This window comes from Cetorhinus maximus, chromosome 12 (genome assembly GCF_964194155.1).
Source record: "Cetorhinus maximus chromosome 12, sCetMax3.hap1.1, whole genome shotgun sequence".
NCBI classification, from domain to species: Eukaryota; Metazoa; Chordata; class Chondrichthyes; order Lamniformes; family Cetorhinidae; genus Cetorhinus; species Cetorhinus maximus.
Window position 1 is genome coordinate 74,257,832 of NC_135890.1, and position 21,958 is coordinate 74,279,789.

The 21,958-nt window shown below is 41.5% G+C and overlaps 1 protein-coding gene across 4 annotated transcripts in view; it reads right to left on the reverse strand.

Annotated features, from left to right (window-relative positions):
* The window catches only part of hira (histone cell cycle regulator a), a 116,041-nt gene that overhangs the window by 47,889 nt on the left and 46,194 nt on the right, over nucleotides 1–21,958 (reverse strand). For all 4 annotated transcript variants that reach the window (XM_078553883.1, XM_078553881.1, XM_078553882.1 and 1 more), the window contains exons 11-13: nucleotides 20,500–20,605; nucleotides 18,777–18,989; nucleotides 13,606–13,691 (exon numbers count right to left, since the gene is read on the reverse strand). In XM_078553883.1, coding sequence (XP_078410009.1) covers nucleotides 13,606–13,691; nucleotides 18,777–18,989; nucleotides 20,500–20,605 — 405 coding nt within the window. The remainder of the gene's footprint in view (nucleotides 1–13,605; nucleotides 13,692–18,776; nucleotides 18,990–20,499; nucleotides 20,606–21,958) is intronic.

Here is a 21,958-nt window from a genome sequence, read left to right on the forward strand (position 1 = left end):
TACAATATTTTTTGCTCCCCCTGCTTGAACAGCTCCCTGTACCATGGTGCCATGGCCAGACTGTTCATCCACCCTGCACGCCTCGCTTCCATCCACACAGGTAGCAAGCACCTGGTACCTATTTGCCAATTGCAAAATCTGAGGCTTCTCCACAACTGTCTGCTCGGTCCTTTTACCTGCCTCACTCATGGTCACATCTTCCTGTCCCTCACTGTTGTCCAAAACAGACACACCTATTCTAAGAGGTGTGATCATCTTATGGAACAGCGTCCAGGTATTTCTCACCCTCCCTTATGTTGCGCAGTGTCTGCAGTTTGGCTCCAGACAATAATCCTGATCAAGAATTCCTCAAGCTGTTTACACTTTCTGCAGATGTGTTTGCCCTGGATCGCCTTGGCAGGCAGAAGCTCCCACATTCCACAGCTACAGCATAACACCTGTCCCGCCATTGTTTTTTGTTATTTAGTTAATTAAGAAAGTAATTAAATTAAGTTAACTTAGAATAATTCCTACATATACTAAAATTTACTATGCTTATTAAAAGCTAGTATCACCTACAACTAAAAGTTATATGTTACGTAATTGCACAGGTTCTAATAGACTTGGTTGGTATTGTGTATGTGACAGGATTAATTAATAACCTCAGGATAAAGGCACCCTTAGGTAGCAGCAACCACAATATGATTGAATTTTATATTCAGTCAGAAGGGGAGGAGAGTGAGTCCAAGACTAGTATTTTAAACATACACAAGGGCAACTATGTGGGCATGAAAGCTGAGCTAGCTGAAGTGAACTGGGATACAAGGCCAAAGGACAGATCAATAAAGAAGCAGTGGCAAACATTTAAGGGGAAATTTCAGAATACACAGAATAAGTACATTCCTATGATAAAGAAAAATTCTAAAAGGAGGACCAACCATCTGTGGTTAACTAAATAAGTTAGGGAAAACATCAAACTTAAGGACAAAGCGTATAACTGTGCAAAGATGAGTGGTAGGTCAGATGATTGGACAGAACATAAAGAACAGCAGAGAATAACTAAAAGGTTAATCAAGAGGAAGAAATTAGAGTATGAGAGGAAACTAGCTGGAAATGTAAAGACAGATTGCAAGAGTTTCTACAGGTATTTAAAAAGAAAAAAAGTAAAGTGAGTGTTGATCCTCTAGAGAGTGAGAATGGGGAGTTAATAGTAGATAATAAGAAAATGGCAGGTGAAATGAACAAATATTTTGCTTCTGTCTTCACTATAGAGGGTATAAAAAACATTCTAGTAATAGCTGTAAATCAGGTAGTGGAAAGGAGAAAGGATCTTGGTGAAATTACAATCACTAGGAAAGCAGTACCTAGCAAATTGATGGAGCTGCAGGCTGACGAGTCTCCTGGCCCTGATGGGTTTCATCCTAGGGTCATAAAAGAGGTGGCCAATGAGGTAGTAGAGGCATTGGTGTTAATTTTCCCAAAATTCCCTAGATTCTGGAAAGGTTCCATCAGACTGGAAAGTAGCAAATATAACCCCTCTATTCAAGAATGGAGAGAGGCAGAAAACAGGAAACTATAGACCAGTTAGCTTGACGTCTGTGTTAGAAGGTGTTAGGATCAATCATTAAGGAGGTTATAGCTGGCACTTAGAAAAACATAAGGTAATCGGGCAGTATGGTTTTGTGAAAGGGAAATCATGTTTAATTAATTTATTGGAGTTTTTTCAAGGAATAACATGCACTGTAGAGAAAGGGAAGCCTGTAGACTGTACTTAGATTTGCAGAAAGCTTTTGATAAGGTGCCACATCAAAGGTTTTTGTGGAGAATAAAAGCTCAAGGTGTAGGGGTAACGTATTAGCATGGATAGAAGATTGTCTGGCTGGCTGGCAGAAAACAGAGAGTATGCATAAATGGGTCTTTTTCTGATTGGCAGGATTGACGAATGGAGTCCTGCAGGGGTCTGTGCTGGGGCCTCAACTTTTTACAATTTATATCAATATCTTAGATGAGGGGAGTGAAGGCATGGTAGCTAAATTTGCAGATGACACAAAGATAGGTAGCAAAGTATGTTGTGAAGAGGACATAAGGAGGTTACACCTGGATATAGATAGGTTGAGTGAGTGGGCAAAAATCTGGCAAATGGAGTATAATGTGGGAACATGTGAAGTCGTTCACTTTGGAGGAAGAATAAAAAAGCAGAGTATTACTTAAATGGATAATGATTGCAGAATTGCGAGATGCAAAGGGATCTAGGTGTTCTAGTGCATGAGTTACAAAAAGTTAGTATGCAGGTACAGCAAGTAATTAAGAAGGCTAATGGAATACTATCCTTTATTATAAGAGGAATTGAACATAAAAGTAAGGATGTTATGCTTTAGTAATACTGGGCATTGGTGAGACCACATCGTGAATAGTGTGTGCAGTTTTGGTCTCCTTATTTAAGGAAGGATGCAAATGTGCTGGAGGCGGTTCAGAGGAGGTTTACCAGACTGATAACTGGAATGAGTGGGTTCTCTTATGAGGAAAGGTTAGACAGACTGGGCTTGTTTTCACTGGAGTTTAGAAGAGTGAGGGGTGACTTGATTGAAGTATATAAGATCCTGAACGGTCTTGACAAGGTGGACGTGGAAAGGATATTTCCTCTTGTGGGTGAGTCCTGAATTAGGGGCACTGTTTTAAAATTAGGGGTTGCCCTTATAGGACAGAGATGAGCAGAAATATTTTCTCTCAGGGTTGTGCAACTTTGGAGCTGTCTGTCTCAGAAGGAGGTGGAGGTGGGGTTATTGACTATTTTTAAGGCGGAGATAGATTGATTCCCTTGCCTAACAAGAATCTAAGGTTATCGATGGTAATGTGGAATTTGAAACACAAACAGATCAGCTATGATCTTATTGAATGGCAGAGCAGGCTCCAGGGGCCGAATAACCTACTTCTGTTCCTATTCCCTATGTTTGTATGTTAGTAACCTTTCCTACAATGTAGTCACAGACCTTACAGTTACTGAAGCAGATAGGGCAACCATTTCCTATTTAAACACTTGCTGCTATTCCACACGAGTAGCCTTCTTCTTTGCTGTAACCATTCTATGCATCTTCCATTTCCATAGTCATCCCATCTACCCTACATTGACAACCCACTAAACTGCAATCAAAACAGGGGCTTATTGTTCCACAGAGAACAGCCAGTTGGCACTCTCTTCACATACAGTGTGGATTGTTGTTTTCCCCTTGCATTGGTGTTCTTGTGGGATGTCTTGATGAGTGCGGGACGAAAAGCTTGGACATGTCTCTTTTTTCAGCAATACTCAAGTTCTATACTACCAAATGGCTAATCTCTAACTTATTAACAGAAACAGAAAATGCTGGAAGAACTTGGCAGGTACGGCAGCATCTGTGGAGAGAGAAACAGAGTTGGCGTTCGGGACCATATGACCCTGCTTCAGATCCTTCTTCTGTGAAGAAGGGTCATACAGACTCAAAACGTCGACTCTGTTTCTCTCCGCATTTTCTGTTTATGTTTCAGATTTTCAGCATCCACAGTATTTTGCTTTTATCTCTGAATTATTACCTGAGCCATGTGCAAATCTGCATAGGACAAATAAGATTAGGGAGATAAATGTGTGACTCGAAGACTGGTGTGGGAGAAGTGGGCTCTAGTTCGTGGGGCACTGGAACAAGTACTGGGGAAAATGGGGGCTGTAACGTTGGGGCGCTCTACACCTGAACCATGCTGGGACACGTGTTCTTGTGAATTGTGTAACGAGGGAAGTTGAAAGGGTTTTAAACTAAATTGTGGGGGCAAGAGATCGGGTGTGGGAAGATGTGGTATATCAAAAACCAGAGATAAGGTAAGAGAGGAAGGTATTAATATGGGAAATGATAAACATACCATGAAAGAAAGGGACAGAAAGTACAAGTCTAAGAGTAAACCAACAGATGAGGCTAGAGGTTATAAAAGTAATACAAGGGCAAAACTTAAGGCTCTGCATCTGAATGTGCAAAGCATTTGAAACAAAACAGATGAACTGATAGTACAAATGGAGATAAGTATGATCTAATAGCCATTCCAGAGGCATGGCTACAGGGTGAGATAGACTGGGACCTGAACATTGAAGGGTATGTGACTTTTAGGAAGGATGGGAAGCTAGGAAAAGGTGGAGGGGTGGCTCTGTTAATTAAAGACAACATTAACTCATTAGAGAGGGATGGCCAAAGTTCAGCAAACCAAGATATAGAAGTGGTTTGGGTAGCGATGAGGAATGATAAAGGCAAGAAGTTGCTTGTGGGACTAGTATACCGGCCCCCTAACAGTAACCACATAGCTGGATGGAGTATCAAAGAAGAAATAGTGGGAGCTTGTCTGAAAGGTACTGCGATCATCACGGGGGATTTTAATCTATGTATAGATTAGAACAACCAGCTGGGCAAAGGTAGCATAGGTGGCGAATTCATAGAATGTTTTTGGGATAATTTCTTAGACCAGTATGTTCTGGAGACAACCAGGAGCAGGCTACACTAGACCTGGTACTGTGCAGCGAGATAGGATTCATCCATGACCTCATAGTGTAGATGCCCCTAGGTAGCAGTGATCATAATATGATTGAACTTTACATTGTTTGAGGGAGTGAAGAGTGGGTCTAAGACTAGTATTTTAAATTTAAATAAGGGCAATTATGAGGGCATGAAAGCAGAGCAAGTGGAAGTGAACTGGCAATTTGAGTTAAGGGATAGGTCAATAGAGATGAAGTGGCAGACATTAAAGGGGATATTTCAGAATGCACAAATAGATGCATTCCAACAAGAAAGAACAATGCCAAGGGGAGGATCCACCAAATGTGGTTAACTAAAAAAGTTAAAGATAGTATCAAACTTAAAGGAAAAGCATATAATTGTGCAAAAATGGGTGGCAGGTCAGAAGATTGGACAGACTATAAAAAACAGCAAAGAATGGCTAAAAGATTAATAAGGAGGAAAAAATTGGAGTACAACAGAAAGCTAGCTGGAAATTGATAAATTTTTGGATATTAGGAGCATCAAGGGGTATGGAGAGAAAGCGGGAATATGATGTTGAGATGGAGGATCAGCCATGATTGTATTGAATGGCGGAGGAGGCTTGAAGGGCTGAATAGCCTACTCCTGGTCCTGGTTTCTATGTTTCTAACAATGAGGAGAGCCATCCTGGAACTCAAATCTGAACTCAGTTAAATGGACACACTGGTGCAGACTGAGTTAGAAACACAGAACACACTGCAAGTCCAATTAACAGAGAACAGTTTGCCAAACAGTTCTGGAGAATTCAGAAGCTCTTTATTAAACAGCTAGTCAAAAAAACTTCCAAATTGCATTCTAAATCTTAAATTGCTGCTACGCGATTCAGGGATGACATCAGGAAGCACTTACTTCTTCACAAGGGCAATCTGGAACTCTCTTTCCCCAAAAAGCTGTTGAGGTGGAGGGTTAATTGAAAATGTCAAATAAGATCATAGGTTTCTCTCAGGCAAAGATATTAAGCTTTACAATACCAAGGTAGGTAAATGGAGTAAACATACAGATCAGCCATGATTTAACTGAATGATGGAAGAGGTTTGAGGGGCTGAATGGCAAACCCAGTTCTATATCCCTAAATGGATATCAAGGAATTTGACAGCCCACAAGCCAATCTTGTCGAGTCCATATGGCTCTTCCCCAGCTCGAAGAAGTCATACAGGCTCGAAACATTAACTCTGTTTCTCTCTCCACAGATGCTGTCAGACCTGCTGAGTTTTTCCAGCATCTTCTGTTTTTATTTCAGATTTCCAGCATCTACAGTATTTTGCTTTCAGCCAATCTTCTCTACAGTGCTACCGAGGCAATTTATGCAAGCGTCTCTTCATCATATCAAGGCCCTCCTTTTAAATATCCACTGATGAGCAATGAGAATGGCAGATTACACTGGAGCACTAAGTCAGAACAGGAGAGGGGCAGCTACAGTCTTCATTCTTTCCAGCTACCAATCTTAGGGAGTAAAGGAGAGCAGGCTTCCACAGGCCACTCTCATTCTCACACCTGGTAGGTGAACAGATCTCTGCACACGGCCAGATGGTTAGGTCTCGCCCATCAGTTTCACCTCTCACTGAACACTGGCACTTTAGAATACGCTGCTGATTAAATTTAGAGAGACAGCAAGGGAAGAAGCAAATCCAGAAACATAAAAACATCTGCACAAACTATTTATAACTTGGCTCATTTTCCTCGCACTGACAAATGACTTTTTGCTAACTTTTGCTAAATCAAATTGCTTGAACCTTGCAAGATCAAAAGGAAGGTTAGAAAAACTTAAGGTGGAAAATTACCATTCACAAAAAGATTGTCCTGGTGGGAATTACACATCCAGGAAGTAGCAGCAAGCAGATGGAGGAGTATCAAATTATCACAAGTCGTTTTGCATGAGGGATAGCATCAATCATGCCTAGGTTTCAGTGTTATGGACATACATATCCACAAGATCAAAATCAAAACTTGTTTCTGCTTTTATTAACATGCCATTTTTTTTTTAAGTTGAACCGTCACTTTACATTCCAATTCAGATTCATTTTGAAATGTACACAAGTTCCCAGGGTTGTGGGGCAATCCCAATCATGAACCTAACTTTGACAGAAGATCAGTGTAGCCAGCATTTGGAGGGTATAAAGAGATACAAACTCTGTTTCTTTGGGGTTTCCATGGAATTTCAGGACCATGGGTTTTTAAATAGTGAGTGTTGATTACATCATTGGCAGAGCTGGCTCGGAAGAATTACAAGATACATTGCATCTGGAAAGTGTGATTATTAGCGGAGATACCATCAGCAATAAGAAGTTCAATTACTGAACCTGACTGTGCAAGGGTTAGTAGAGACATGGTCATTAACAGAAGGTTCCAGTTAGGAGGAGTTATTATGCGCCATGAAGGAGCTCGATTAGCACTAGTCCAGATGGCCAATAATCCCATGGGGATGTAGCACGTACAGTTGATCTGATACTGTTAATGTTTCTCAATCTCTCATCCATTTCCTCTTTAATGGTGCCATTAACACCTATTAATATTTCTGAAAAGTCACAACAGACCGACACAATTAGGAGATGTTGAAGTTAATCAGAATAATTCTTTACCAGAATTAGTGCAAAATCCCTTTTTAACTCATGTGCATAACAAGCTTTACTGTTACATCAAAGGCCGTTTGGCCTAACCAGTGCAAGCAGTCATTTTTGCTCCACTTAAGCCTCTTCTCATCCTCCTTCAGCTAGCTCCATCAGTGTAACTTCATTGGTGCCGGGGTCCAGAATGTCACTGCAGAACATTCTGAGGGGGGAGGATAAATGGCCAGAGATTATGGTCCTTATCATTACCAACAGTCTAGGTAGAAGAAGGGATGAGGTCCTGAAGGCAGGTTTTAGGGAACTAGCAATTAGACTAAGAAGCAGGACTTCTAAGGTAGCAGTCTCCAGATTATTCCTGGTGCTATGCGCTAGTAAATATAGAAACAGAAGGCTAATGCAGATGTATGCATGGGTGGAGAAATGATGCTGGAGCAAGGGCTATAAATTCCAGAGAAATTGCAACTGCTTCCAGGGGTGGTGAGACCTATACAGATCAGATAGGTTGTAGCTTAACAGGCTGGGGCCAATGGCTTTGCAGGGTAGTTGCTCGTACTGTGGGAGAGGGTGTAAACTAATTTGGCAGGAGAATGGGACCACAGTGTAGCATCAGAAAGGAGAAACAAGGTGCATATAGGATTAGGGGAGACAGATAGCAGCAGAGTAAGAAATAGAAAGGGAAGAGGTGAAGTCAGACTGAGAGGGAAGATAGCAAGATCTAAGCCAGGTTTATGGTGCATGTATGAAAATGCAGGAAGCATGGTAAAGCGCAAATAAATACATGAAAATATGTCATTGTTGCGATAGCAGAGACCTGGCTCAAAAAAGGGCAGAAGTGAGTGCTAAGTGTTCCTGGGTACAAGGAGCTCATCAAAAATAGGGAAAGCAAGAGAGGAAGAGGAGTCGCAGCACTGATTGAGGACAACAATGTGATTAAGGATGCCCTAGACGGTACAGTACTGAATCCATTTGGTAAGTGTTAAGAAACAATAGATGTACCATTACAATACTGGGTTATTCTATAGGCCAGCAACAAATGGGAAAGATATAGAGGAGTAAATTTATAGGGAGGAGCAAAAACTATATAGTGATAGTGGGCGATTTTAATTATCCTCATATCCGCGCACAGTCCTTGTGGAGACAAAGTCCCATCTTCACATTGAGGATACTCTCCATTGTGTTGTGTGGCACTACCTCTGCGCTAAATGGGATAGATTTCGATCAGATCTAGAAACTCAAGGCTGGGCAGCCATGAGGCACTGTAGGCCATCAGCAGCAGCAGAATTGTACTCAACCACAATCTGTAGCCACATGGAACAGCATATCCCCCCACCCTACCATTACCACCAAGCCAGGGGATCAACCCTGGTTCAATGAAGAGTGCAGGAGGGCATACCAGAAGCAGCACCAGGCATACCTAAAAATGAGGTGTCAACATGGTGAAGTTACAACACAGGACTACTTGCATTCCAAACAGCATATGCAACAAGTGATAGGTAACACTAACCGATTCCACAACCAACGGATCAGATCTAAGCTCTGCACTCACAAAGGCTCCTTAGACAGCACCTTCCAAACCCACGACCGCAACCTCTAGAAGGATGAGGACAACAGACATATGGGAACACCACCACCTGGAAGTTCCCCTCCAAGCCATTCACCATCCTGATTTGGAGAGGTTAGAGCAGAGATGGCATGGGAAGGGTGGAATGGGTGAAGTGGGAGAGGATGATAGAGGGATGGCATGGGAAGGAGGGCATGGGGGGGGGGGAGGGCCCTGTCAGTTTTTGTTAAGTATTCTAATTTGATTGCGCACGTTTAATGGGTGTTTGCTAGTCTCAACTAAAGGGTACAATTCTAAAAGGAGGATGCAGGAACTGAGAGACCTGGGTGCATATGTACACAATTCATTGAAGTCTGACAGGGCAGGTTGAGCAAATGGTTAAAAATGCATATGGGACCCAAAAAGCAAGAAAGTTATGATGAACATTTATAAAATACTGGTTCAGCCTCAACTGGAGTGTTGCATCCAATTCTGGACATGCACTTTAAGGAGGGTGTGAAGGCTATAGAAAGGCTGCAGAAAAAATTTATGAGAATAGCTCCAGGGATGAGGGCCTTCGGTGATGATGTTCTCCCTAAAGAAGGTTTACAGGAGATTCAATAGAGGTATTCAAAATTTAAAGTATTCAAAATACAAAATTGATAGAGAGAAATTGTTACCATTAGTGGAAAGGTCAAGAACCAGAGGACACTGATTTAAGTGATGGGCAAAAGAACCAACGGCGACCTGAGGAAAAGGTTTTTTCTTAATGCATCAAGTGGTTAGGATCTGGAATTCATGACCTGAGTGGGCATTGGAGGCAGATTCAATCATGGCTTTCAAAAGGAAATTGAAAAAGCATCTGCAGGGAAAAAAATATGCAAGGCTACAGGAAAAGGGCAGGGGAATGGGACTAGCTAACTGTGATTTGCAGAGGCCCAGTATGGACTCTTTGGACTGAATGGCCTCCTTTGTGCTGTAACCATTCTTTGATTCTATAACCCTCTATTCCTGTCTCCCTCATATGCTTATCTAACTTCCTTTTATATGCATCTATACTCTTCTTCTTAACTACTTACTGTGACAGCAAGCTCCACATTCTCACCACACCACTGGGTCAAGAAGTTTCTTCCGAATTTCTGATTGGATTTCTTGGTGGCTATCTTATGTTGAAGGCCCCTGGTTTTGCACTTCCCCAAAAGTGGAGGCACATGCTCTGCGCCTACTATATCAAAACACTTCATAATTTTAAATACATCTATTAGATCATTATTCAACCATCTTTTATGAAGAGAAAAGAGACCCAACCTACTAATCTTTTTCTCATAGATATAATCTTGCATTGCTGGTATCATCCTTGTATCTCCTTTTTAGGCCATCACCAGAGCTTCTATATCCTTTTTATAAGATGGCAACCTGTACTGTACTCAGTACTCCACATGTGCTCTAACCAAGGCTCAATACAAGTCTAGCATAACATCTCTATTTTTCATTCCATTCCTTTGGAAATAAACCTTAATGCTTAGTTTGCTTTTCTTATGGTCTTATAGACCGGTGTCACAACTTTTAGTAATTCATGTATTTGTACTCCCAGCTTACTTTGCTGCTCGACATTCTTGTTTTCTAAGTAAATTGTGACTTTCTTATTTTTCTTACAAAATGTAATAGACTTTGCTATGTTGCAATGCAATTGCCAGATATATGCTCAGCCAAGTTTATTAATATTTTCCCTGTAATTTGTTGCAGTCCTTCTCAGAAGTGACTATTCCTCCCAATTTGGTGTCATCCAAAGTCTAAATCGTTAATGTAAATTGTGAACAACAGCAGTCCCAGCACTGATCATTGTGGGATACCACTTCCCATCTTCTGCCACTCTGCATAACTACCAATTACTCCTACTCTCTGCTTTCTGTCTTTCACCATTCTGCTACATGTCTTCTAACTCTGCAGGCTGTGACTTTATTTCATATGTAATTTCTTATCTAAAGCCTTTTGGGAATATAGATATATTACATCTAATACATTGCCCTTGTCTTTTCTCTCTGCTTGTTACATCTTTAAAGAATTCAATGAGGTTGGTCAAGCAAGGCATTTCCTTTTTAAATTCATATTGATTATTCATTATTATATTTTTGGTTTTTAGATGTTTTTCTATTTTTTCCTTGAGTAAAACATCCATTATTTTTCCTACTGCCGGTCTCACTTTTCCACCATCTTGTCGTTTTTTTTGTTCTCTGCTTTTTCCACTCTTCCTAACTGCTTGTCTCCAGGCACTCCGGTCAGCAGCAAGGATTTGCCACGCATCAACTCCGATTCCAGTCAACTTGAGGAGTCGCTTGCAGAAATCCATGTATTGCAGACATGAGTGATTAGTTTGTCTCGTGCTGATAGTACGCCTGCCATAAGGCATGTTGGCAATGCGGCCATCATCCAATGCTGGCTCACATGACCCAGCCAATGGAGTCTCCACTCACTCAAGAGGGCAAACATGCTGGGGATCCCTGCACGCTAGTGCACTTCTAGATTCGGCAGTCTGCCCTGCTAGGAGATGCCCAATATTTGTCTGAGGCAGGGGAAGCTGTTCAGCTGCATTTCTTCGCTTACAATAGTTGTCCATGCTTCACTACTGTAAAGAAGGGTGCTGAGAACACAAGCCTGGTACACGCAGAGCTTTTTATTTTCAGTTAGTTTGTTGTTGGTCTACACTCGACTTCTCAACTTTGACATGGCAGTTGCGGCCTTGGCAATCCTGATACTGATTGCAGCATCAAGGGACAGGTTGCTGGTAATTGTTGATCCAAGGTATGTGAAGCCGTCAACAACTTCCAGAGTGAGGTTGACAATGTTGATAGAAGGTGGAGTTTCTATGGCGTGATGATCAATGGCCTTGTTGAGCTCCACTGCGGTGGTTTCACTGTCCAGCTCCTCCATGACATGAAAGTCTGGAATAGTGCTGACAGCTTCTTCAGTGACCAATGTTCTCCACTGCGTAGAGTTTGAGGTAATGCTTGACACATCTTTCCAACTGCTTGCTAGGTTCAGTGATGATCATCCCTGTACTTGTATTCAGGGGATGATTTGGTTGCTGCTGGGTCCATTGCTTTCTTAATTCCTTCATACATCCCTCTAGCATCCCAGTATCAGCATCAGGTTGTATGCTTTTGCAGGATTTTCAACCAGTATTGATTGGCGCAGTGCCGAACAGTCTGCTGAGACATGATTCTGGCAGCTTTGAGAGCATCTAGATTCTGTTTGCTGGAACTTGCTTGTAGCTCATGAGGGCTTTCCCCTTGGTTGCAGAACTGACTCAATTTCAGTCCAATAAGCCTCAAGCTAGTCAGCATTCCTCTGATCTCTTTGCCTATATGCAGTGAGTGCAGAGATGGTGTTGTGCAGATGATCCCACTTCGACACTGCACTCCAGCCTTGAGCGTTGTTGCCTAAAACAGCCTGGTGAGGATGTTGAGGAACTCCCAAGTCCTTTCTGGGTCAATGGTACGGCAAGTGTTGATCTGAGGATGACCTTTCTTCTTGAAATGTATAGTTTCCTTGGCTGAAGCCTGACCTTGCCACACACCAGGGAGTGATCAGTGTCACAGTCAGCACTGTGATAGCTAAGTGTGATGAGGACATTGTTGAGGGTGGTACGACTGGTCAGATCTAACCGCTGCCAGTGGCGGATGATAATTAATATAAAGAATTAATTAATATTCCCACCATTTCACTGTTGCTTCCTGTGATTTTATCCTGACCATTCCCACTCCAACTTTCCCTTTTTAAGTTCACATGCCTGGAAAATATTTTACAATACTGTTTTATGCTTCTTGATAATTTAGCTTCTTAGTTCCTTTTTGCCTTCCTAATGTTTTGACTACTCTATTAGACTCTTCATATTCTCTCTCATCTTGCTTTCCTCTCCTATCCATGTACTCAGAATAAGTCCCTTTCCTTACTTTCATTCTTTTCCCTTATGTATTTATTCATCTATGATGTCTCATTAGTGTTTAGTTTGTTCTTGTTTTTAGCAGAATACATCTTTCCTGGGCTCTGTTGCGCACAGTTTTAAATATTTCTCATTGCGTTCTGCATCATTGGTTACCAATAATCATATTGTACGGCAGAACAGATAGTTTACTCCTGCTCCTATTTCTCATTTCCTTAGGAGAACACTCACCAATAAAGTTCAGAACATTGCAGGCTCACTGTAAATATAACCAGGTCACTGCCAGCAGCAAACACCTCATGTTTCCCCTCTTTGTTTAACCAGAAGCAGCTTCTCCAGTAATCAAAAGAACCCACTCAGCCATAACTGGCCTCTCAGTGCAGCCTTGCAACATTTAGTGGCCATAAACCTTACTGCAGCTTCCATCTTACACTGCCAAGGGTTGTGCAATAGCTGGAAAATCAAATCAATTTAAGCAGAATCACAGGTGGAACGGTTTATGCTGCTATTGTTCAGTGACACTATGCCACAGCTCTGAATCATTCAGACAGAACAACTGCCAAATTCTCTGGTTCCACCAACCCCATAATAAAATATTAGTACTTATACATTCAGTGTAACAAATCTGGTGCTAAGTGAGGTTCCTTCTGTATCACGGTAATCTCAACACAATGACCTGCTGAATTTGAGCTTTCCTAATTGCACAAGCAAGAGGTGGTTTATAAAACTGAACTGACCATAATGCATATTAAAAGGGACACCAAAGTCATTGGCTGGGAAAGTTACAAACCTGTAGTTAATTGACAGGGGCTGAAATGATATCAAGCCCTTGATTTTCAGAGAACTGCATCCTAACTGAACAAAACAGACTTAAGTTACTGCCTTTTACTCCCTCTCAGTTTTGTAGTTAGCATGAAACACACATGCGTCTTAGAATAATATTTTCTTGATGGGTTTCTTCATGGGTTTTTAACTGTGCAGCAACATTTCAAAACTTTTCAACAGGGGATTGAAAAGGCCTCTTACCCCGTGTCTAACTGAGCAATGCAAAAGGGGGTGATTCTTCTCCGTCCGTCAGCTGTCCTAGTTTCAATCTGTTTCTTTAATAAATTCTATAAAGGGGGGAAGAGAGAGAAAGAAAATTCAGACGCTATTATCCAGCACACCATTTGCTTCCACTGAAGCTCCCAGTAATGTGGCCAAGGCTCTTAATTAGTTTTCTTAAGCTGCTCAGTTTATTCAAACTGCTCTTTTAATCTCTCAGGCCACAGAAAATGCAGTACTATAGAGAATCCTTCATTCAAAAGTAAACAAATCCTTCAAAACTAAACATTAAATGTGACAGGAGTAAAATATCTTTCAGAACACTGCCCTAGCTGCTACAATTGTCATGCGTAAAAATTCTGATGATGGACAACCCTACCATCTTTCATGAAGTCTTTGAAACACAACACCCCCTGGAAATAAGCTGCATCATATTACACCAGCCAGCTTTATAACAGTGACCTGGACAATGCCACCTTTCGTTGCAGGGTGGTAATTCATCCATTGAATAATAAGCAACAGTCTACCCAATAGGAGAATTCTTATTCAACTTTACAACCTGTTAATGATTGTACTTCATCTAATACTCTGATCCATTGTGCTATAGAATTGTACAAGGTACCCTAGCCATGTACAACACAGTTTAAAATTACGGATCATCTCATAGCCACAACAAATTTTGATAACTCCTGGTAGTCAATAATGAGAACAGTTATATTCCACGTTGGATGTAACCATGTGCAAGATAAAGCAGGGGCTTATTTCAGGACAGTAAGCACCCTGCTATTTGAGAGTTTAAGCAAAGTGAACTCCTCCCACAACCCTTCTGGAGAATGATACCTGTTTAGCAACATATATTTATGAAATAAGAAACCAACAGTATTTTGTTGTTTTTTGCGGCTTGGAGAATAATCTGAAAAGTGAAAGGAATTGCAAGTTGATCAGCAGTCTGACAGGTGACCATGAGAACATAGCTTCCATGCCGAAACTGTCTTTTATACCTTTTGGCAGGAGGGTTCATGGGCTCCAACAGCCCATACAGTTTGGTGACGTGGGGGGGTGGATGAAGGGTACAGGGCTGAGGGGCACCCACCGGATGCGATGATCTCATCAAATGTCAACTCAGAACAACTGCCATTAATACCATTTTAGAGTCAGCCAGCTATAATTCACACCAGTGATTAATGCAGCCAATAATAGATTGTCATCCTGAAGAGAAATGAGCAAACAAATTTGAAATTTGACCAACTGGGGCAACTAACATGCAGGACAAACTAAGACCAGTCTGCCTGAGGTAAAGGTTAAAGTAATAGCTTTATGATATCTACCTCATCTTCGTGTTTGAGACTCAGGTACTATTTGAACTATAAAGAGAAATCAATTACAGATTCAGCAGTCTATCAGAGAAAGAAGACTAGAACTTAAATTTATATAGTGCTGTATCACATCTCAAGATGCTCCAAAACACTTTGCAACCAATGAATTATCAATTAAGTGCAATAATTGTTGGCAAAACTTACATTATGGTCATCCAAGTCATCAATTAAATTACAGGAGAGACAAAGAGAAGGATCATCCCTTCAAGAGGAAACCAAGACTAGTTCTTAGCTCGGACAGGAGCTTGCATCATATAGGTGAGAGGATTAACAGATAATGTAGGCAGATTTAGTGATCTCCTGGACTGGATTCAATTGCTTGAAAGAAATTTTCCAGAATTTTTTTTGCATCTCCCAGTAGATTTTATGGCTGCTGGAGAGCAGGTTGGGGGTTGCCTGTGGGGATGGTCTAGTAATGATGCTCCAACTATCATGAGTGTGGGGCAGGCTTAATGGGCCAGCTGATATTTTCCTGGCCATCATGTCATTGATTGGAACTTACTTGAGATTAGGTTTAGTGCCCCATTACAAGGTATTAGTCGTACATCAGGCAATAATGAACATGATATACGAGCTAGACTGTATTTGGTTAGACAATGGCCTTTCACCTCCACAACATGAGTTAAATCCAGCCTTGACTAATGGGATGAAAATGTCCTTATAAAATCAGCTTGGGTAATTGCAAAGCTATTCCCAGTGGGCTGGTACCCACTGCACAAAACTGATCATAATTCAGCATGAATTGAGAATCTTGTCTAAAGAGGCTGTAGGATGGCTGGTTTGCAAACTGGGAATATACAGCCCTCGTATTCTTTTGTGGTTGTGCATGGGACTGAGGTACATTATTGGGCAGGAGCATTACTCTGCATATTTTTGACTGTTATTTTTACTATTATTTTAAAAAGTGATTAGTTGAATATGAAACCTGTAATATCTTCAATGCTGCTTTCTTACAGTCAATGTAAGACTTTCTTTAAGAGTCAAGTATGCAACTACATTGATTATATAGTGTGGGGCTTCATGGTAATCATGATTTTTTCTTTGGGCAGTGTGCTGTGCTGCCTAGAGAGCAGTGATAAATGGGTTTTTTTTGGGTTGGCAAAATGTAACTAGTGGAGTGCCACAGGGATTAATGCTGGGGCCTCAACTATTTACAATCTATATTAATGATTTGGGTGAAAGGACCAAACGTATGGTTGCTAAATTTGCTGATGACACAAAGAAAAGTAGGAGAGTAAGTTGTGAAGAGGACATAAGGAGCCTGTAAAGAGATATAGATAGGTTAAGTGAGTGAACAAAAATTTGGCAGATGAAGCATAATGTGGAAAATGTGAACTTGTCCACTTTGGCAGGAAGAATAAAAAAGCAGTACATTATTTAAATAGAGAGAGAGACTGCAGAACTCTGTGATACAGAGAGATCTGGGTTTCCTGGTACACAAACCGCGAAAAGTTAGTATGCAGGTATGCTCAGTCCACAAAAAAAGCAGGACAAACCCCATCTGGTAAATTACCACCCCATTACTCTACTCTCAGTCATCAGCAAAGTGATGGAAGACATCAGTGTGATCAAGCGACACTTACTCATCAATAGCCCACTCATCAATGCTCAGTTTGTGGCCTGCCATGGCCACTCAGCTCCAGGCCTCATTACAGTCTTGGTCAAAACATAGGCAAAGAACCTGAGTTCCAGAGGTTAGGTGAGAGCATTTGACTAAGTGCAGTCTCAAAGACCCATAGTAAAACTGAAGTCTCAGAATTTCAGAATCTTTACAGTACAGAAGGAGGCCATTCAGCCAATCGAGTCTGCACTGGCTCGCTGAAAGAGCAATCTACCTAATCCCACTCCCCTGCCTTATACCCGTAACCTTGCAAATTCTTTTTCAGATAGCAATCCAATTCCCTTTTGAATACCTCAATCAAACCTGCCTCCACCACCCTTTCAGGAAGTTCGTTCCAGACTCCAACCACCCTCTGGGTGAAAAAATTTTCCTCACATCACCTCTAATTCTTTTTCCCTTTATTTTGAATCTGTGCCCTCTAGTTCTTGATGTGCTCGTGAGAGGGAACAGTTTCTCACTATTTACCTTGTCCATATCCTTCAGGATCTTGAATACCTCTATCAAGTCTCCTCTCAGACCCAACCTCTCCAATCTATCCACATAGCTACAGTTGTTTATCCCTGGAATCATTCTTGTGAATCTCCGGGAATAAGGGAGGAAAATTCTCCACTAGCTAGAATCATACCTAGCACAAAGGGAGTTAGTTGTGGCGGTTGGAGGTCAATCATCTCAGCCCCAGGACATCGCTGTAAGAGTTCCTCATGGAATGTCCTAGACCCATTCAGCTTCAACTGCTTCATTAATTACCCTCCTTCCATCATAAGCTCAGAAGTGAGGATATTTGGTGATGATTGCAGTGTTCAGTTCCCTATGCAACTCTTCAAAGACAAATAGCAAGTTACAGCAAACTAAACTAGATACCTTTGTGTTACTCTATTTGATTAGTTTTGTGCCACAACTTAAGTAAAAGTGAAAAATAAAAGCACATTGCAAAAGATAAAATCGAATTGGCTATTAACACAAAGTCCATCATAAGGAAATTTCACATAATCACAAGCATATGTTCAGGAAAAAGAGGTAAATATTACTTGGATTTGATTTCCCCAATATACTCAAAAGAGATTTTGGACCCACATAGCTAGATGTTCCTAGCTAACTGAGGTTAACTGTTGCAGAAATATTATAGCAAAGGCACAAAATACCTCTCATTTTCACACCTGGCCCAGTTTAAATGTTGGGTTCAAGGGAAGTATGGTCACTGAACAGAGCCAAAAGATACTTAAAAAAAGATAAAAAAGGCCTCCTAAGCACATCATCATGCACTTAAAGGGGCCCAAGTGAGAATTGTGAAATACCAGTTGAATCGTGAAATACTTGTGAGTATCCCAATGAATCTAATTAAACAGTGGTTAATAGAACACATACAACTGTAACCTCGAGTCCAAAAGTCCGAAATCCGGAAACACCAGTTGTCGGGAATGTTTTTCAGCTGGCCCCGCAACACCCCAGGCTCACTACTTGCAAGTGCCACAACAAATCACTGGCAAGTGTCACTGAGAGATACATTCGGAGTGTGGGAAAAAATGGTCATAAGGCCAAGCTGGGAAGTTGAGTGATGACTTCAACTTTGTTGTGTTTCTGCTCGCCTGTTGTACAGGATTCTTACACTGAGCTGGCGACTGTGCTCCGCAGGTACTGGCAAGTGAAAATGCTGTTATACATTGCTAAATAGTTTGGGAAACATTCGTGTAGTGGGTGCAAATTAGGTAAAAGCTTGAGGTAACTGCATGTGTCTTCAAATGCATACTACGAATGCATTGGGATTTACAAGCCTTAAAGGACATTTATAAAGGAGTGTATTGCGTAACTGCCCTTTGCATTAGCACATCAGCCCATATTTTCAAATGAAGGGATTAGAAAATTCGGACCTTCATGTCTTAACACTAGTTTTGGTATGTTTTATGTCTCAAGTATATATTTATATCCAGTTCACACACTTGTGGTTAGACATTCTAAGGTTATTCTAAAATCCAGAAAATTCCTAAATCCAGAACTGTCTTGGTCCCAAGCGTTCCGGACTGGAGAGTTACAGTGCAGTTCCTGTAAGACATGAAGTCTGACACTCGCTGGGGTAGTTTCTATAAAGCAGCATGGCAACATTCAACACTTCATTTAACAGCATTAATTTGCGTTTTAGTTACAATCCAATCTATTACCTTTCGAATGTCCTCGAGGCTCTCTCCATTCAGCATATTTGCCACTTTGGGGGCCATCAGCTCCCTGGAACCTAAAGCATTCTTCTGTTCCTGCAATTCTTTCTGTTGTTGTTGATACTTCAGCATCTCTGGATTCTCAATAATGGTGGTGGATAGTTGCTGCTCTGTTGTAATTGCGAGGCTCTTGCCGTAGGTCTTCTGATGAATCATGTTCTACAAGACAGGGTAAAATAATAGGATATTTGTATCACCAGCTAATAGTTAACACTTTGCTTAGTAAAGCTAAGGAAGAGTCATACCTTGCCTTTAGGGGGGAATGCTTGACGCTCTCATAACCAGATTTGCCTCTGCTCCCAATGAGAATGCTCTCTCTACAACATGTCACATGGCAGTGCATTGTTTGCATACATTAAGAAATTTCTAGACTTTATGCAATGTTTGGCAACTCTTGCAGCAAGAAGGTCCAAGTACAAATTAAGCTCTGCAGTTTAATTAACTCTACCCCTTGAATTGAAGTGAATCAAAACCAAACAACTCTCGAAAGCTATGAAGTAGGTTTCTCTGTCCAGGCTGAACAGGCGCAGTGAGGTGAAAGAACAGCATATCAAGACATTTGCTCCAAACAATAATGAGAATGATAGATCCCTGTAAGAGCTAAATGAATAGGCAGTTAACAAATCTGCCAGTGCAATTTAAAATAAAAAATTTCAGTACAGCTGAAAAGAGAGACATGTCTAAACTTTTCGTCTTGCACTCATCAGGACACCTCGCAAGAATACCAATATAAGGGGAAAACAACCATTTATACTGTATATAAAGAGAGTGCTGATTGGATGGCAAGTGGCGTTGCCATGGAGAATGCACTAGTGATAGTGACTGACAGTTAACTGCCAAGCATTGTTTGAAATGTAAACCAGGACGCTTGACACTGATTGGTCAAGGCATTGCCCTGAGGAATAAGTCAGCGAATGGCTGATACTTATTTTGTTTAGGTGCAATTTGTGTGCATTTCCTTTCTGTCTGCAAAGAACATGGCCCTGTGTATTAATATATTTAGCTTCCAGTACATGCAAATGTGCCACACCGTGAGCCCAACTGACAATCTTATATTGGTTGTCAGCGTAATTCTTAGCATTCTGAGGATTATTTAACAAATGTTGTCCAATCGTGGAATCACATTTAACGTTGGACACTGTGTTTTGAGTTTTGCAAGCATGGGATGGTTCGGTACCGTCTGTTCCCTGCCCATTGCAAACAGTGGCTGGGACAGGCTGTTTGATACGATCGCCAGTCTTTGGGATGTACAGCCTACATACCTAGCATCACACTGGCAATGAAATTCATAAACCACATTACTTATTTGCATGATAGGCAGAACATCTTTTTTGGCTTGATGGCAGCATCTCATTAGTGGCGAATACCATTTGTGTCTGTTCATATCCTTTTTATCCTCCTCATTTCAAATTATGAGCGTTTCACCTCATGAGAAATCCCTTATGCCTGGGAGATTCAGGCTCTAGGATTCTAATGCCACACCACCCATTGGATGAAGGACATTATTTCTCTGTGCTATTACCGGGTTAATCTAACAAGCAACCTGGGAATGTGCATGCAATTGGGAATACAATGTATATGGATGTAGTGTGTTCGCTGCTTCTGTAATTCTAGGTATATCTTTCAAAGCAATCGGAGAACCAGTAAGCCAGGCGTGGTTCTGCATTACCTTCTCCTCTTCAGTAAGTGGATCACCCAACTCTTCCTGTGAGAAATCCAGAAACGCCACTGTCCCATCCATGGAGCACACTAGCAATCCCAACCCTGTCAAAGTCCTGGTGCAGAGACCACAAAAAAATGTACATTAAACATCTTCACAGAATCATAGAATTGACACAATGCAGAAGGAGGCCACTCATCCCATCATGTCTGCACTAGCTCTCTGAATGAGCAATTCATCTGGTGCTATTCTCCCACCTTCTCCCCGTAATTTTGCACATTCTTTCTTTTCAGATGACAGTCTAATTCCCTTTTGAATGCCTCAATGAACCTGCCTCCACCACACTTCCAAGCATAACTTTCCAGTACAACCACTCGCTGCATGAAAAGGTTTTGCCCCATGTCGCTTTTCTTATAACTGAAGCTCCTATCTCTGGAAACATCCTCTTTTCTGCATTCTCTCCAATGTCTTCACACCTTTCCTGAAGTGTGGCGCCCAGAGCTGGACACTATTCTCCAACTGAGGCCAAACTATTGTCTTATACAAGTTTAACAGAACATACATACTAACATACGAATTAGGAGCAGGAATAGGCCACTCAGCCTCTCGAGCCTCTCATTCAATAAGGTCATGATCTGATCTTATTTTAATCTCATAATCTTGTCTACCCCCATAACCTTTCACCCCCTTGCTTATCAAGAATCTATTTACCTCTTCCTTAAAAATATTCAAGGACTCTGCTTCAAGGTCTGCACTGGAGTGCTATATTTGGCTGCAGTAGAGAGTTTCAGCTGGAGATTGGACTGAGGGAGTTTAAGGGTTAAATTCTATCTAAAGTCTAGTCTTTCTTTAATTTAGCAATTAACTAAAAGTTGCTGTTAGGGTTGGAAGAAGGTGAGTTTTAGACTGGAGAGGAGAGGCCAGCGAGAGCGGTATAAAAGGGTGTGAAAAACAGAGGCTGAGACCAGAGAGGAGAGGTGTTACCCTCAGGGCCTTCAGGCGGTGGAGCTCAAAGTGACGTCAAAAAGTGATGCGATGCAGGGGAAGCAGCTGATCGGTAAGTAGGGTCAGCTGAGTATTTCTACTACTTTTTCTACTGCCTAAACTGCTGCAGTCCATTAGATTACACAAAATAAGGTGAGGTTTTTGAACTGTAGTGGGAGTGTTTGGAGTGGAATAAGACCCCTAGCATAGTTAGTATTCTTTAAAGGTAGTAACTAACAAGCTTAATCTAAAAGGAAGTCACGGCAGCAGAGCTTGCACCCGTGATATGCTCCTCCTGCACTATGTGGGAAGTTATGAACACTTCCAGCGTCCCTGGTGACCATGTGTGCAGGAAGTGTGTCCAGCTGCAGCTACTGGCTAGCTGCATTTTGGAGCTGGAGCGGTGAGTGGATTCACTGTGGAGCATCCGTGTTGCTGAGACTGTCGTGGACAGTTCAGTGAGGTGGTCACACCGCAGGTAAAG